The sequence below is a fragment of the Mustela lutreola genome, chromosome 11, assembly GCF_030435805.1.
Source record: "Mustela lutreola isolate mMusLut2 chromosome 11, mMusLut2.pri, whole genome shotgun sequence".
NCBI classification, from domain to species: domain Eukaryota; kingdom Metazoa; phylum Chordata; class Mammalia; order Carnivora; family Mustelidae; genus Mustela; species Mustela lutreola.
The window spans coordinates 14,090,080-14,108,002 of NC_081300.1; the positions used below are offsets into that span (position 1 = coordinate 14,090,080).

At 38.5% G+C, this 17,923-nt stretch overlaps 1 protein-coding gene across 8 annotated transcripts in view; it reads left to right on the forward strand.

The window, feature by feature from the left end:
* Positions 1 to 17,923, forward strand: part of PIGN (phosphatidylinositol glycan anchor biosynthesis class N) — a 99,086-nt gene that overhangs the window by 71,877 nt on the left and 9,286 nt on the right. For 6 of the 8 annotated variants that reach the window (XM_059140572.1, XM_059140575.1, XM_059140576.1 and 3 more), the window contains 5 exons: positions 675 to 761; positions 3,393 to 3,448; positions 3,741 to 3,816; positions 5,637 to 5,710; positions 15,888 to 15,930. In XM_059140572.1, the coding sequence (XP_058996555.1) occupies positions 675 to 761; positions 3,393 to 3,448; positions 3,741 to 3,816; positions 5,637 to 5,710; positions 15,888 to 15,930 (336 nt within the window). Of the gene's footprint in view, positions 1 to 674; positions 762 to 3,392; positions 3,449 to 3,740; positions 3,817 to 5,636; positions 5,711 to 14,409; positions 14,499 to 15,887; positions 15,931 to 17,923 lie in introns of those variants that run through there. The other 2 variants (XM_059140577.1, XR_009346105.1) reach the window with 2 other exon arrangements.

Genomic DNA, 17,923 nt, shown 5'->3' on the forward strand with positions numbered 1-17,923 from the left:
GTTGAAATTGAGTGACTGAAATTGAATGGCTCAGTCTTTGGACATCTGCCTTCGGCTCAGGTCATAATCCCAGGGTCCTGGGATCAAGCCCAGCTTCAGGCTCCCTGCTCAGTGGGGAGCTGCTTCTCCCTCTCCCACTCTACCACCTTGGGTTCCCTCTGTCACTGTTTCTCTCTCTGTCAAATAATAAATAAAATATTTTTTTAAAAATTGAGTGACTTTCTATTTTACCAAAAATAGGAATATTTTGCATTTGTATATAGAGAAAATAACTAACAGAAGAAGAAAGAAACAAATATTTGATTTTATCATGTTTTTTTAATATGATACTGTAGCTGGGTTTTAGAATATCAGGACACTGAGAAAACAGGACTTAAAAAGTTCTATAGGGATTTAAAAGTGAAGCATTTATACAGGATAAGGAAAAGCCCGATTCTTCCTTTTATTACCCATTCAGCAATACTACAGCTCTGTTTTAGCACATTATTAGCAATGTATTCTAACTTTTAGCAGATTGAATTAAGATGTAATTAAACTATAGGAACAGCTTTATTGTTATAGTTTTGTCAGTGCAGGATAACTTTCCAGCTATTGTTCCAGACTGGAAGTTTGCCTTTGAGGGTAGGAGTAAGCGAACAGTCCTATGTGCTCATGTATTTCTTACTGTCTCATAGGTCACCAGCCTCCAGTTCACCTGCAGTCCTGATATTACCCAGTTTCGACAGCTCTATCTGGATGACGTCCGCAGGGCCTTTTTCCTTGTATCCTTTGTTTGGACTTCTAAGGTGCTGTAACCTGCCATGTAGTGGAGTAAGGCGGGACTTCCGCTGCTCACGCCCACTTGGGGGCCATTTAACTCCCTCTCAGCCATAATTTTCTCATACGATCCACATCTTTAAAAAATGTTGAAACTGCAGAAAAGCATGCAGAATGATATAACAAGCAAATGTACATGTGTATATTCCTGCCATCTAAGAGATCAACAATTACTAATTTGTCACACGTGTCACACATTTTTAAAAAGTTAGAACATTACCGCTAAAGCTAAAGTTTTGTTTTGTTTTTTTTCAATTCCTGACTCCATTCTAATTTCCCCTCATCCAGATGAAACCACTATAATGAGTTTGGTTTGTGCTTTCTATGTGTGTTTTATACTGTGTTCATGCTCTATGGCCTCTACCTCACAAGGTTTTTGAATCACATCAGAGGCAGCATTGCGTGGAAATTGTTAGCGTTAGAAGTTTGAAAGACAATACGGCAGAATAAAGTCCCATTTGGGAAGGCTGGCTGACTGGCTTCAAGAAATTTGGGGGGAGGTATTATTTCCTTTGACCTTACCGTGGCGCTGTCCTTCTTCCTCTTGCCTCTGGCCTTGGTTTTGCTCTCTCTCTGCGGACTCCTTGCACTCACGCTTGACCAATCCACACTTCTTCCCTTGTACCTTCGCTTGAACCCTGCCTCCTCCTGAAGTATAATTTCATTTTGTCTTTGTTTACTACCACGCTCCTTAAAAGAAAAATCTGTAGTTGCTGCTACCATTTCCTCTTCACTTACGTACTGTACCCCTAAGCCTTGAGCAGTGCCTGGCACACGGTAGCTCTGTGAGTACGTGCCCCTGTCCCTGCCGAGGCTGTGCCGTCAGTGGTCTGCAGGGGCTCCCTGACGGCACAGTCCGGGCTTCGATTTCACTTGACCACTTACAACATTCAACTCTGTTGACTTCTCTTCCTTTTCCGTTTCCCTCCAGGACATGTTCCAGGTTCTTCTCTTAGCTTTTATCTCATCTCTCTCCTCCTTCATTAGAACATACTCTTTCTTTGTCTGATCCTGAAAGATGTTCTTCTCCAAGCTCTACCCTTAACCTTCTCCCCTTACCCTGCCTAGACGCTGTCACCCTCTCCTGTAGCTTTGACTGACACCTCCATGCAGACAACTCTGAGATTTACTTCTCCAGCTTTGACCTCTCTTGACCTCACGAGCCATATGTCTAATATCCTGCTGAGCATCACCAAATGTATGTCCCAAACTGACTAACAGTCACCCACCCCTCTCCAAAGTCTCTCTGACAGGCCTCATCTTATTGAATGGCCTCACCATATTCCCAGTCACCCAGGCCATCAAACTTGTCATATTTAACTACTTCTTATCCAGTTCTGAGGTCCCACCGTCTCCCCTCCTTCTCTGTCTCTGCTCCCAGTGCATCAGTTCAGACCTTCCTTGCCCCTGCCATGAACTACTGAAATAGCTTTCCAATCGTGTTTCCTGCCTGTAATTACTTATCTCCCTGATTTGAATATCTCACTGTCACTTGTGTTTCTTGTATCGGTCATCTAAAGTGTTTCTGGCTTTTCGTTGTCTCCACAGTAAAATTCAAGGCTTTTTATTGATATGCTACCAATCTGTGTTCCTGCTTTATCTTCGGTTGTATCTTTCAGTAAACCCTAAGCTTCCATCATACCTCTCAGTGTTTCTTCACTATGTCTTTTATTTTCCCCATTGACCTTAAAGTGCCTCTCATATCCTTCTGTGTATCCGCATAATCCTATCCTCCGAATCCGAGTGGGCACTGCGACTATTTTATTCATATTTATGTTCTTAGTGTCTAATTTTGCCTCTGACATATACTAGACAATAAATATTGGTTGGTTGGTTAGTTGATTGGTTGAGTGACTAGATCCTTGAATACATGTGAGGTTCAAGTGACCAACTCACTTTTCACTGAAAGTTGTCATAATTCATACATCCTCATCAGTGTTTCTTTACCACTTTTGTGTGTATGTGTCTAATAATAAAATAGCTGACATTTATTGAGTCCTGTCAACGGGCCAGCCAGTATTTTCTAGTGCTTTCCTAGCAGTTAGTTCTTAAGACACCAACAGGATTAGTATTTACCTTTTACTACTGCACTAAAACAAACATAAGATTAAAAAGTGTCCAAAAGATGTCTGACATTTGCTCGTGTCTCATTCTCCATTGAATTATTTGAGAACATGGTCTCTTATTTTTCTCTGAGCCTTCCAAAGAACTAGCAATTTCACATGTGTTGGGCACACAGCAAGTATGTATGAGCTGAAACAGTATTTCTCCTGAAAATATCTATCTCATGCACTAGGTCTCTGTTCTTGTGAGAAAATCACCAGTGGCCAGCTCCAGATACAATACTCTGATTTGCTTTTGCTAGAGAAGAGGAAAATGGCCTCCCAAAGACACTTGTGACAAGGATAACCTCTCATGCCTCCGGTTCTTAGCACATTCCCTCTTCAGTCTGGTTCTTTCAAAATGCATTCACAAGGAGGTATAATGGAACATTCACTTGCAACAGTTTATACCCACATGTGCAGGGTAAAAATCAAGTTATCCTCTTGTTTTGGCATTTCCTTAACTGTATTTAGGTTTTCTTCTTAGTGACAGCATTTTTTGGAACTGGGAACATAGCTTCTATTAACAGGTAATTTTAAATGAAAAGAGCATATTTATAATGAAAGATAATACAAGTTAGGATTTTGCTCCATACCGTGGTTTTTTGTACTGAAGGGTATTTTGGAGATTGGTATGTTACTGGCGCATAGAGATCTACCTCATTCATTTTAGTGGTTTCCTGATATTCTTGATACAATATATGCTTGTGTTTTAATAAGAGTAGTTTCAGAAAGTTAGTTTAAGCATCCTTTTTAGTAGAACATTCTTTTAAAGTTACAATGTGAATTCTAAAATCTTTTTTCTTTATGTTGGTTCCTTAGCTTTGATCTTGCCTCTGTCTATTGCTTTCTGACCGTGTTTAGTCCTTTTATGATGGGAGCCCTGATGATGTGGAAGGTTAGTTTTCTTATTTTCCTGTTTTCTTAAGATATTGATTATCAATTCATCGTGACATTAAGATTATGTAACATTATATGACTTTAAGACTATGAAGTCATTGTGACAGAGTGAAATAGCATAGAAAGAAGATACCTTCACAGACGATGCTGAATCGGAGTTGGGACCCCTTAGCTTTTACTCCAAAATACAGTTAACCTTTTTGCTTTATCCTTAAGCCCATTTAAATTCCAGAGTACAGATTCTGTGTAACTCCTGGGAAGTCCTATCACAGACGATTAAAGCCCGTGGGGAAGGGCAGTGCAGATCAGAACCGCAGTGCTCCCAAAGATTCTGTATGCTCCCCACGAGATTACCCACATGTTGTGATCTTTTCTCAAAATCCATGTACCTGGAATTAGTTGGTAGACTCCACAAATCCATCACTGAGTGCTTACATCACTGCAGCAGCACCAGTTGGGTGCTGACCACACCACGATAATGACAAATTTCTCAGCTTTGGAGGGTCAGACTCCTATGGAACGTAATTCACATTCTCCCCTTTCTTCTGTCTCATTCCCTCTGCCACAGTGCTTGGCACAGTTTATGGAGTTGGTATACATCTGGCTAAAATCTAATTACCTTCTGTCAGATCACATAAATACTAATTGTTAAAAGTATGTTTCTCTTAATTGGATTACTCTCCTTTTTTATTACTGTGTTAATAATTAATAAATATGGGACTATATTTGAGATAGGACCTTTAAAGAGATACTTAAGGTAAAATTAAGGTTACCAAATGTAATCTTAGGAAATGTTAAAAAGATGTTTTTCTCATGTTCCAATTTCTATTGCGTTATTTTATTTTTTTATATTTACCTGTTGAGTTATTTTAAAACATGCATTATTTCTTGAACTTTCATTTATGTTTTTAAATGATAATTGCTCTTTTTTTACTTTCCTGGAGGCCATTGGCCTTTCGTTAAAAATAAGAAAAAAGTAAAGAAAAACAAAAGTTTAAAGTAGAATATTAGATCTTTATTCTTCAGCCTCATTCAGAGCTTTCCTGAAAAAATGCACCGGACGGCTCTTTTTGACTAATGTGGCCAGAAGTGAAGATTCTCCCAAACTATTTTAGTCTATGTCCTTCACTTGAAGGAGTCTTACACGGTGCTGAACACCATTTCTTTTCCATATTTTTTCTTTTTTTTATTATACATCAAGTATATATATATATTTTTAATTGGTTATTAAAAGCAGTATCTCATAATATTAACAGCATTAGCTCTGGATTATGGGTTTTCAACCAGTATAAATTATGATATACTTTTCTCAAAATTTTTTAACAAATACTTTACAGTGAATATGAATTATATAATCAGAAATAAAGTTTCATTAAGATAAATACACCAGGAGATCATGTTTATAGAGTTATAGTATCAAGTGACCAGATGGATTCAGGGATCTGTGAATCAAATTATCAAGCTCTATAATTTATCTGATTTGGGTATTTTGTGCCTCTCATACTCTCTCAGAAACATTTGAACATGGTCCTTAATTATTATAATGAGTCAGAACAAAAATTTGTATTAGGTTTTATTTGGAATAAGTGTTGATATTTATCTTTTTATTCTATATACAGTATTGATAATAGATTTTTAAATCCGTTTCATCAGTATTCTATGTGACATCGATGTCATGGTTTTATTTCAGAGTTTGCTCTCCACTAATAGAGATAAAATTTATTTGAGAAGTTGAAATACTGCAGAAATAACATTTATTTTTAAGTTTTTCAAATGTTTCAGCTACCCACGGCATGTTTTTTTTGTCCTTTTAAACAGATTTTAATCCCCTTTGTTCTTGTGATGTGTGCTTTTGAAGCAGTTCAGCTAACTACCCAGTTATCATCAAAAAGGTAAAGTGAATGTTTATGAAGTGTTGGACTTGCCCATGTTCAGGCAGTAAGAGTAGGTATGTGATTGCTACAGTGCTGTGACAAAGGTTGCTTATTACAAAAATGAGAGAAAAATGTTGTACCCTTATAGCCAGAGTTCAACTGTCATTAGAGGAAATTAGTTGATTAGAGCCCCAGCAGACAAATATGCTTTCTCAAGAATAAAATGTTATTAAAATATTATTCAAGCCAGTGAAGAGCTTCCCTAGAAAACAGTAAAACATAAATGTTAAATTATAGTTAATGACTTGTTGATTATAGATATAACTGTGGTTACAAAACACAAGGGATATCATTCTGTTTTCTTTAGGGTTATTTATTAAGTATGTATGAAAGAAATGTACTAGTATTATTTCATTTTACTTTAAGTCAGCTGTTCTACATGTCAATAATTTACATTGCTTCTTAGTCTTATTTTTTACATATTTGACAAATGGAATGGGAATTATTCTTTCTAAGTTTTGAGGAATTTCTGGAGCAGTCAGTCTTAAGCAATCACGACTCTCAAAGAGAAGCTATTAACTAAACTATTTGCTTTTTTTAACTAATAAAATTGTCTCATCAGCACAGGACTGATCAGTCTCTCTGAAAGACACTTGAGATAAATATGAAGCTTCTTAGCAGTTCCGTTATTCTTGAATCAAACTGGCATATTCAGTGCTGAAAGAAATAACTAATATTAGCATAAATTTGCATGTTCTTTTTGAGGAGTTTAAGCTAGAACTGGGTTTAGCATATTATTATGCATATGCCATAATAACAAGTATAATTTTAAAAGGTTTTCTTCCACTGTTTAAAAATTGTAGAAATTTCTTTCTAGTTCAATTTAGTATTTTGTAGGATATTTACATAAATTTTTACAGTGAAAACATTTATACCTTGTCAGTATCACATAAAAAATAGTTACTTAGATGCAATTAAAAACTGGTAAAACACGTACTTTCTTGCATCTCTGTTAGTGGATACATTTTTTTTAGCAGGGATCTTAAGGGATTTTTTTTAGCAGGGATTTTAACTCAGAGGAACTGGTTACATGTGGAATGAGAAGTAGAGGTGTGTTAAGGATCTGCCTTCTGCTCAGGTCATGATCTTGGGGGTCCTGGGGTTGGGCTCCCTGCTCAGTGGGGAGTCTGCTTCTCCCTCTCCTTCTGCCCACCGCCCCCCCACCGCCACTTATTTTCTCTCTCTGTCAAATAAATAAAATCTTAAAAAAAATACTTTTGAAAAAAAATGATGCCTTTGGTTATAAATAATGAAAATCTAACCTATCCCCTCCTATCAGGGAAACAGTTTCTTTCCCAAATGCCTCATCCAACAGATTTCAGATTATGTCTGAATGAACTCTGACGAGCACACATTCATTCTAACCTGGAAGGTGATTAGAGAGCAAGAAGTAGTAGTTTGGAATGGGTGTGGGAAACAGACAACCTCAAGGGCCTGTTAAGAGTTGAGAAAGGTATTTTGAGGCTAATCCACTTCACAGCTTGAGATGACCTGGAACTTCCTCACCTTTAGAAAGCAACAAAGCACAGGAGAGCTGAGGAACAGCTGAGAAAGAGAAGGTTTTAGGACTACAGAAGTATTTGACAGTCAACCAAATAAGGAGACCTAAAAGGGATAATTCTCTGTTCTATATTTGATTACATACTCAAATATACAAGAGAGCCATGGATAAACAGTAGTGATTGAAAAAAAGAATTTGGGGAGGTCAAATTGTCAGTAGTGTGATCTAGCAACCAAAAAGCTTCTCATGCCCTGTACTAACTGAAATGAATATAAGATATTTTGACAATGTCATTTAAAATATACTATTCTGTTTTACTAGATGTTTTGATCTTCAGGATAGTATGCTTCCATATTTAGGAATCCAAATTTGAATCAGAATTCTATCTATATTCAATTACTTTTATTGCAAGAGCATTTTCTAGGGTAAACTATATTAAGCCAGCTTAATTTTTAAATTAATTTTATATGAAGTGAATATTGTAAAATTTTTTAACAAAGAGGGGTGCCTGTGTACTCAGTTATTAAGCGTCTGCCTTTGGCTCAGGTCATGATCCCCAGGGTCTTGGGATCGAGCCCTGCATCAGCGGGAAGGCTGCTTCTCCTCCCACTCCCCCTGCTTGTGTTCCCCCCTCTCTCTGTCACTCTCTGTCAAATAAATAAAATCTTTAAAAAAATTTCTTAACAAAGAAATTTGGGTTCATTTATCTAATTTTTGTCTATCTTAAAATCTATGAATTTTAGTTTGTGCTGGTGTGATTTCTTTTGATGGTCATTATCTCCAGCAGGTCTAACTAATTTACCTGGGTCAGAGTATAGAGGGGTTTTTGTCAAGAAGATTTGCTTCTTCCATCATTAATGTGTCACTTACAGATTTTACCCTGGTGGTTTTAGCTTTCTCTGGTGTTATTTGGTGGTTTAGGAGCAATTTTGTAGTGTTCTATGGAACTCAAAGGTAGAAGTTCTCATATGTCTATAAGAAATGTCACAATGTGTAGTAGTAGCCATTTTCATTTTTATTTTATGCTGATTACGTCTACCATTTATTTAGCATATAATGTTTTGAGTTTCTATTACAAACGGCCACTGTTCCAGCTGCTGGTAATACAGTGGTGAATAGAGCTTACCATCTACTCAGTGAGATGAATAAGAAATAAAACAGTTGCCATGAAATGTCAGATTGTGTTAAATGTCAGGAAGAAAAATAGATTGAAGGGGAGACATTTAAGCAGAGACTGAAATAAACACAGAGTGTACCATGAAACTAGATGAGAAAGCACTTTCAGGTAGAGGGTGTGGAGCATACACAGGGCGTGAGGTGAGACTGGGTGTAGAGTGTTTGCAGAGCAGCAGGAGGGCCGCCCGTAAGCAGAGTGTGCTAGCAGAATTGTAGGAAGGACAGTTGGAGAGATAGGCAGGGGCCAGATCATAGGAGGCCATTTTGACCATAGTTTGGACTTCCGAATTTTTCCTAGTTGTGGCAAAAAGCAATTGGAAGGTCCCAAAGACTCCGTTGTCTGTTCTATGGCTAATACCCTTAGGAGGACGAGAGTAAAAGTAGGGAAATGGTTGGAGGTGACTATTGGAGGTGAATGACCTTAGTGGGTTGGTGGAGGTGATAAGAGGCAACACTCATTATCGTTTGTATAAAAACCCAGTAGCATGCATTTATTTCTTGAGTCAAGGAGTACTCATGGGACAGTCTCAAAAGATCTAGTTGCTCAGTAGCATGAAAACAAGAGATAAAATATCAAAACTAACCAGCTTTTAATAGAAATATTTCCAGAACAAGGAGAGCAATAACCCCATCCTACGTCCATAGTAATTTGATCACCATAAATGTTAAACACTGTGTCACATTGATACCTTCCCGGCTGAACAACATATGAGTAAGCAAGGGAGACGAAGGACACATTCAGGAGGAAATGGCAAGCATGCTGAAGGCTTCCAGAGTAGATAGTGCCTTGGGGAGATAATGTGCATCATGGCTAGGAGAACAGGTTGTGAGGCCAGACTTGCTATGTTGAAATTCTGCCCTTGGGGCACCTGGGTGGCCCAGTCAGTTTAGCATCTGCCTTCGGCTCGGGTCATGGTGCTGGACCCCCAGGATCAAGCCCTGTGTCGGGCTCCCGGTTCAGCAGGGAGTCTGCTTCTCCCTCCTCCTCTGCTTCTCCCCAGCTCATGCTCTCTCTGTCTCTCTCAAATACTCTCTCTTTCAAATAAACAAAATCTTAAAAAAAAAAAAAAAAATGGAAAAGAAAGTTGCCCTCTCACTAGCTGTGTGACCTTGGACAACTTCCCTGTTCCTTAGTCTCCACATACTACTTCAAAATTTGCTCAGGGAAAGCTTTTTCCTTCTTGTTAATTGAATTTTAGATCAGACATCATATTCTCTGATGAACTTTTCTTACCCAGCTGCCATCGCCTCAAATTCCTAGCTAAAATTAGGTAACTCATACGGTGATGGACCTTTTTTTTTTTTTTTTAAGATTTATTTATTTGAAAGAGAGAGAGAGAGAGCATGCCTGCAGGGGGAAGGGGCAAAGGCAGAGAGAGAGGGAGAGAGAAACTTCAGCAGACGGCACACTGACTGTGGAGCCTGGTGCAGGGCTCCATCTCATGACCCTGAGATCATGACCTGAGCTGAAACCAAGGTTTGGACGCTTAACTGACTGTGCCATCTAGATGCCCCCATGATGAACTATTTCTTACTTTCCTATTTCACACCCTATTGTGGGCTCAGTTGTGTGCTGTCCCCCATCCCCATACCAACAAAGCATATGCCAAATGGGACTATATTTGAGATAGGACCTTCAAGGAGATAATTAAGGCAAAATGAGGTCATGGTGGGCCCTAGCCCAATATAAATGGTGTCTTTATAGGAAGAGATTGGAACCTCCCCACACACACAGAGGAGAGTCCATGTGAACACAAAGGAAGAACATGGCCATCTCCAAGCCAAGGAAAGAAGCCTCAGAATGAGAGCACCCTGCCAACACCTTGACCTCAGACTCAGCCTCCAAAACTACAAAAGAATACGTTGCTGTTCTTGAACTCCCCGGTCTGTGGTACTTTGTTATGACAGCCCAAGCAAACTAATACACATCCTATGAACTCTGAAAGGGCAGAGATTCTTTCACTGTGTCTTTAATTTTATCTAAAGTTTTTGGTACAAGGAATGAAAAAGAAACTAGTATATATTAGGCACCTATCATATGCAGGCACTGTTTTAGATACTTTACGTAGATTACTTAATTTTCTTAACAGCGCTATGAAGCAGGTATTACTTTGCCCATTCTACAGATATGGAAACTGAGGTTAAAAAGATAGTAAGTACCCTAATCAGGTGTGTCTTACTTTGAAAGGGTTGCAGAACATCATCTGTGTCCTACAAGAAAATGTGGTTTTAGAAAAACATCTAAAAATGTCAAACCAAACCTCAAAAAAGATTCTTAAAAGTCTATTGCATTTAAATTGCATTTTTTTGTTTCAAGTTTTTATTTAAATTCTAGTTAGTTAACATACAGTATAATATTGATTTCAGGAGTAGAATTTAGTGATTTATCTCTTACATAACATCCATTGGTCATCACAAGTGCCCTCCATTGGCCCTCCATTTGTTCTCTATCATAAGAGTCTCTTATGGTTGCCTTCCTCTCTTTCTTCCCCCAACCATGTTCATCTGTTTTGTTTCTTAAATTCCACATACAAGTGAAATCATATGCTATTTGTCTTTCTCTGACTTGTTTTGCTTAGTGTAATACACTCTAAGTCCATCCACATCATTGCAAATGGCAAGATTTCATTTTTTTTGATGACTGAGTAATAGTCCATTGTATGCACATATACCACATCTTCTTTAGCCATTCATCAGTCAATGGACATCTGGGCTCTTTCCATAATTTGGCTGTTGTTGATGATGCTGCTCTAAACATTGGGGTGCATGTGTCTCTTCAAAACAGTATTTTGTGTCCTTTGAGGGTAGTTCTATTTTTCACTTATCGAGGAACCTCTATGTTGTTTTCCAGAGAAGCTGCACCAGTCTGCCTTCCACTAACAGTGTAAGAGGGTTTCCCCTTTCTCTGCATCCTCGCCAACATTTGTTGTTTCCTGTGTTAATTTTAGCCATTCTGACAGGTGTGAGGTGGTATATCATTGTAGTTTTGATTTTTTTTTAAGATTTTATTTATTTATTTATTTATATGACACAGAGAGAGAGAGAGAGAGAGAGAGATCACAAGTAGGCAGAGAGGCAGGCAGAGAGAGAGGAGGAAGCAGGCTCCCTGCTGAGCAGAGAGCCCGATGCGGGGCTCGATCCCAGGACCCTGGGATCATGACCTGAGCCAAAGGCAGAGGCTTAACCCACTGAGCCACCCAGGCACCCCGTAGTTTTGATTTTTATTTCCCTGATGATAAGTGATGTTGAGCATCTTTTCATGTGTCTGTTAACCGTCTATCTGTCTTCTTTGGAATGTCTATTCTTGTCTTCTGCCTATTTCTTAACTAGATTATTTGTTTTTTGGGGGGTGTTGAGTTTGATAAGTTCTTTATAGATTTTGGATACTAACTCTATCAGATATGTCATTTGCAAATATCTGCTCCCATTCCTAAGATTGCCTTTTAGTTTTGTTGATTGTTTCCTTCACTGTGCAGAAGCTTTTTATCTTTCTTTTTTTTTCTTTCTTTCTTTCTTTTTTTTTTTTTTTTTTTTTTTTTTTTTTTTTTTTTGTGAGAGAGGAAGAGTGAAAAAGGGAGAGAAGGAGGGGTGGGTGAAGGGCAAAGAAGAGGGAAAGAGAACATCTTTAGCAGGCTCCATACCCTGTGCAGAACCTGACAAGGGGCTTGATTTCACAACCCTGAGCTCATGACCTGAGCCAAAATCAAGAGTCAGACACTCAACCAACTGAGCCACTCAGGCACCCAAAGAAGCTTTTTATCTTGAAGACCCAGTAGTTCATTTTTGCTTTTGTTTCCCTTGCCTTTCATCATGTGTCTATTGCTATGGCCAATGTCAAAGCCTGTGTTTTCCTCTAGGATTTTGATGGATTCCTGTCTCACATTTAGGGCTTTCCATAATTTTGAATTTACTTTTGTGTATGGTGTAAGAAAGTGGTCCAGGTTCATTCTTCTGCTTGTTGCTGTCTAGTTTTCCCAACACCATTTGTTGAGGAGACTGTCTTTTTTCCATTGGATGATATTCTTTCCTGCTTTGTCGAAGATTAGTTGACCATAGTGTTGTGGGTCCATTTCTGGATTTTTCTCTTCTGTTCCATTGATCTTTGTGTCTGTTTTGGTGCCAGTACCATCCTGTCTTAATCCCTGCAGCTTTGTAATAGAGCTTGAGTCTGGAATTGTGATGCTTCCAGCTTTGCTTCTCTTTTTCAAGACTGCTTTGGCTGTTTGGGGTCTTGTGGTTCCATACAAATTTTAGAATTGTTTGTTCTCGCTCTGAAAAATGCTAGGGGCATTTTGGTAGGGATTGCATTAAATGTGTAGATTGCTTTGTGTTTCTTTTTTTCTTCTTGTCTCAGAAGAACCAGAGCCATAGGGTGGAATTTTTATTTCACTGATTTTGATTCAAAGAAGGAAAGTATTTTGTAATTGGGTCTATGTAAGTTGGAGTAGATTCAGTAACTAGAACCATTAAAGCCCATGCTAGGCAGAGCTTTCACTGGGACTGTTACTTTGAGAATTGGTGCTTTGTTCAGAAGGCTTTACCGAATGACCATTGTGTTCTCCACATACTCTTAGTTTAACACACTTATTGTGTGTCTGTTATGTTAGACTTGTTTTAAATTATACATAACACTTCAATTAGATATGATAAGTCTGACTTGTACTATATGTCTGTGTATGTGAACTACTGAGTGACATTTCTATATTTTAGACCTATAGTTTGAAAAACAATTATGTCTAAAAGAAGCCAAGAATGATTCCAGAACAAGCGTACTGACTTTAGACTAGTTGAAATGGAACTGTGTAATGCAGTTCAATGATTGATCACATGAGTTTTCCCTGGAGGAAAGACTTTGTTAGAACATTAAACTTGTAAATGAGATGAGAGAAATCTAAGCTTTCTTACAGCTCTGTATTGTATACAGAAACTTTAAAAATCTGAAAATACTTTTCATTGTTGTTTTCTGTTTGGGCTTAAGAGGAAAGCACTAGATGATAAAAATGATTGCATTTTTCCCTTTTATTACCTAATTGTTATGATACCTTAGTGGGGGAGGGAAATTTGTCCATTTCTTCTGCAAATAAAAAAGCTAAGTTTCTGTATTACATATGAACATTATTAAGTTCTTCGTTGCCTTGTTAAGGAAATCAGGTAGGCATGCTGTGACTTTTTAAATCTCAACCAAGGGACTCCTGGGTGGCTCAGTTGGTTGAGCGGCTGCCTTCGGCTCAGGTCATGATCCCAGCGTCCTGGGATCGAGTCCCACATCGGGCTCCTTGCTTGGCGGGGAGCCTGCTTCTCCCTCTGCCTCTGCCTGCCTCTCTGCCTGTGCTCGCTCTCGCTTCTCTCTCTATGACAAATAAATAAATAAAATCTTTAAAAAAAAAAATAAATAAATCTCAACCAAAATTTTACACCTTACATAAAAATTAACTCAAAAGAGACCGCAGATTCAAACTTTTAGGAAAAGCATAAGAAAAAATCTTTGAGGTTTGGGCTAGGAAAGAGTTAGACTTGACACCAAAACCATGATCCGTGTAAGGAAAAATTGATAAGTGGGACTTAATCAAAATTAAAAGCTTTTGCTCTACAGAAAAGAAGATTCTATTAAGAGAATGAAAAGAGAAGCTACATAACGGCAGAGAATATTTACTTACGAACTATGTATCTGACCAAGGACTACTATCCAAAATAAAGAACTCTCAAAACTCAACAGTAAACACCAAACAGTTTAAAGAGAAAATGAGCAAAAGACCTGAGGGCGTATATAGATGGCAGTTGAAGCTGTTCAACATTGTTAATGGTGAAGGAAATGCATAGTAAAACCATGGTGAGATATCATTACACAGTGATCAGAATAGCTAAAAATTAAAAGTAGTGACATCAATTGCTGGTAAAGATGCAAAGAAATTGCTCTCATATATTGCAGAACATATATTACATAACTGCTCTGAAAAGAGTTTTCTTTTCTTTTTTTCAGGATTTTATTATTTGTCAGAGAGAGAGCACAAGCAGGGGAAGCAGCAGGCAGAAGGAGAAGCAGGCTCCCTGCTAAGCAAGGAGCCCGATGTGAGACACCATCTCAGGACCCTGGAATCATGACCTGAGCGGAAGGCAGGCATTTCATGGACTGAGCCACCCAGGCATCCCACAGAGTTTTAGTTTCTTACTAAGCCAAACTTGCAACTGCCATAAGATCCAACAGTTACACTCTGTAGCATTTTTCCTAGAGAAGTTAGAACTTATGTTTGCATAAAAAACTCTACTCAAGTGTTTATAGCAGCTTTATTTGTAATGTCTTTCAGTGTTTGAATGGTTAAGCAGACTGTGGTACATCCATAAATGGAGGGCTACTCAGCAATAAAAAGGATCAAACTACTGATACATTGCAATTCTGTAGATGAATCTCAAGGGAATTATGCTGAGTGAAAAATACAATCCCAACAGGTTACAAGTGTTACGTAAAGGATTCCACTTACACAACACTCTCGAAACAACAGAATTATAGGAATGGAGAACAGATTAGTGGTTTTCAGGGGTTAGGGGTTAGGCAGGAGGTCGTTGCAGGGAGGATAGATGTTGCTATAGAACAGTATCATGAGGGATGTTGTAATGGTGGAAACATTCTGTATCTTGACAGTATCAGTGTCAATATCCTAGTTGTGATATTGTACTGTAGTTTTATAAGATATTACCTTGGAGGAAACTAGGCCAGGTGTACATGAGATCCCTCTCTATTGTTTCTTTTAATTGATGTAATTATCTCAAAATTAAAAGTTTCATTAAAAATCGTAATTCTGGGCAGCTGGGTGGCTTAGTTGGTTAAGGTCCGACACTTGATTTCAGCTCAGGTCATGATCTCAGGTTCGTGAGATCACGCCCTGTGTTGGGCTCTGAACTGAATATGGAACCTACTTGGGATTCTCTCTCTCCTTTTGCTCTTTTACCCACCCTTTCCTCCTCTCCCCCTCTCCAAAATAAATAAATAATAATAAATAAAAGGGGCGCCTGGGTGGCTCAGTGGGTTAAAGCCTCTGCCTTTGGCTCAGGTCATGATCCCAGGGTCCTGGGATTGCGCCCCACATTGGGCTCTCTGCTCAGCAGGGAGCCTGCTTCTTCCTCTCTCTCTACCTGCCTCTCTGCCTACTTGTGATCTCTGTCTGTCAAATAAATAAATTATTAAAATAATAATAATAATAATTAATAAAAATCATAATTCACATCCTTTTCCTACCATTGAAATACATATTCAAAATGTTAAATAGCATCTTTGAATTCCAGACCATCACTGCAGGACAGTCGCCCATTAGAATGTGAAAAGAGCCCTTCTCTAAAATAGTATTTTCAGAAGTAAAAATACTAATAGAAGATTATCTGATTATTCTCTTTTTTATTTTAATGTGCTTTAAAACTGTGCCTGTTCTAGTACATGTAAACTTTCTTTATTTTTTTCCCCAGGCTTTTTCTCATGGTTCTCATCATATCAGACATTATGGCTTTGGTAAGGCATTATTAGATAGTCAGTATAAATAAGATTGAGAAAGTTAAGTGCTGATTTAATTTAATCAAGGGAAATCTGAATGCATTTCTGTGCATGAAATCTTTAGATATTAAGTTTTAAGTGCTGGCATAAATTACACGTATAAATTACTTTCTTTTCATATGACTTATGCAAAAAGGGTGTTCTTCTGAAGGTGTCAAAAGTCTTACTTGATTTATTTGCATCTGTCATTTTATACCTAGTCTTCCATGGTGCATTGTGTCTGAAATGAGCCTTCCATAGGAAGTTCACAGAAAAAGCTAACTTTAGATTTAGGTAATACATCATTTTCCTACTTGAAATGTTGATTGTTCTAACCCTTCTCTAAGATTGAGAAAATGGAGGAAAGGAAGGAAGGAAAGAAGAAATAGAGCTTTTCAAGTGGGAAGATGTTACCAAGTTAATGACTCTGCTAAGTGAGTTCTGAGTAAGGAGCACACAGGTGGGCCTCTTGTATGTAGTATATTAAGAAAAAGAACCTACTTTACACCTACAAGTTTGGGGGTTCTCAAAACTGCCCTCAGGTTTGATAATTCACTAGAAGGACACAACTCCTGGAAAACAATTATATTCACAGTTATGGTTTATTATAGGAAAGGATACAGATTTTTTTTTTTTTTTTTTTTTTTTTGACAGAGAGAAATTACAAGTACACTGAGAGGCAGGCAGAGAGAGAGAGAAGAAAGCAGGCTCCCTGCTGAGCAGAGAGCCCAATGCGGGACTCGATCCCAGGACCCTGAGATCATGACCTGAGCCGAAGGCAGCGGCTTAACCCACTGAGCCACCCAGGCGCCCCTAGGAAAGGATACAGATTAAAGTTATCCAAGGGAAGAGATTCTGAAGGCAGAGTCTAGGAAGGGTCCAGCTGTTGAACTCTGGCCCTGCCCTCCCCGTGGAGTCAGGACGGCATCACTCTTAGAGCATTCGTGTGTGATGCTCACAGGGCCTGTTGCCAACGAGGCTCACAAGAGCCTTGGTGTCAACTTTTTAATGGAGATCAATCACATTTTGTTCCCATGACTGACCTTTAACGTTCAGTCCTTCTAGGGGTGGAACTGATACCACATGGCCCAAAGCCCCCAGTATAAATCATGTTATTAGACAGTCTAATGGCTAAGGCCCCCAGGCAAAATACTCCCATTAAGCATGACATTCCATGGGCCTAGAAATCACTCCAGGCAGCTGAAGGCAAAGGCCATATTTCTCTTTGGGTTAAGCTCGTTCTTCACTATATAATATCCCATGCCAGAACAGATGAGAGACACCAATGGACTAACTTCCCAATCAGATTCTTATCACTTGGTTTAGGTGAGAGCATTTTTGTGTTCTGTTGAATTGGGTATTCAGTATGTATCTGAAATGGACAATACATAATAATGTTAGAAAAAATCAGCTTTCAGTTTTCCTCACAAAGTGGCAAATGGGTAAGACAGGTTAATAGAAAAGAATGTAAGTTCTCTGATTAATTTTATAAACAGTCAGATTGTATTCTTTAGCTTACAAAGCCATTCGTGTCCTCGCTTCTGCTTACTTGACCAACATCATCTCAAACCTTGTTCACTCCATACCAGGCTCCTTACCTCGCCCTCCTTACCTCTGGACTCCTGACATTTATATATGTTCCTCCCTCTGTCAGGAACATACTCTCCTCTGATCTCCTCAGACTCCTCTTTCATCTGACTCCTACTTTTTGCTTAGATCTGTAGACTTTTTATTGGGACAGCCTTCCCTTACACTCCATCTGGGTTATGTACCCCTTCCTTTGTGTTCCCATAATTGCCTGACTTTTCCGGTATTAACACTCATCACACACACACACACCAATAATTTGATTGAATTATTCGCTAGATTATATAATTCCCAAAAGAGAGTTTATCTCAAGGACCTAACACAGTGATTAGCACATAGTAGGCTGTCAGTAGGTATTTGTTAATAAATGGATGATAAGGCTATT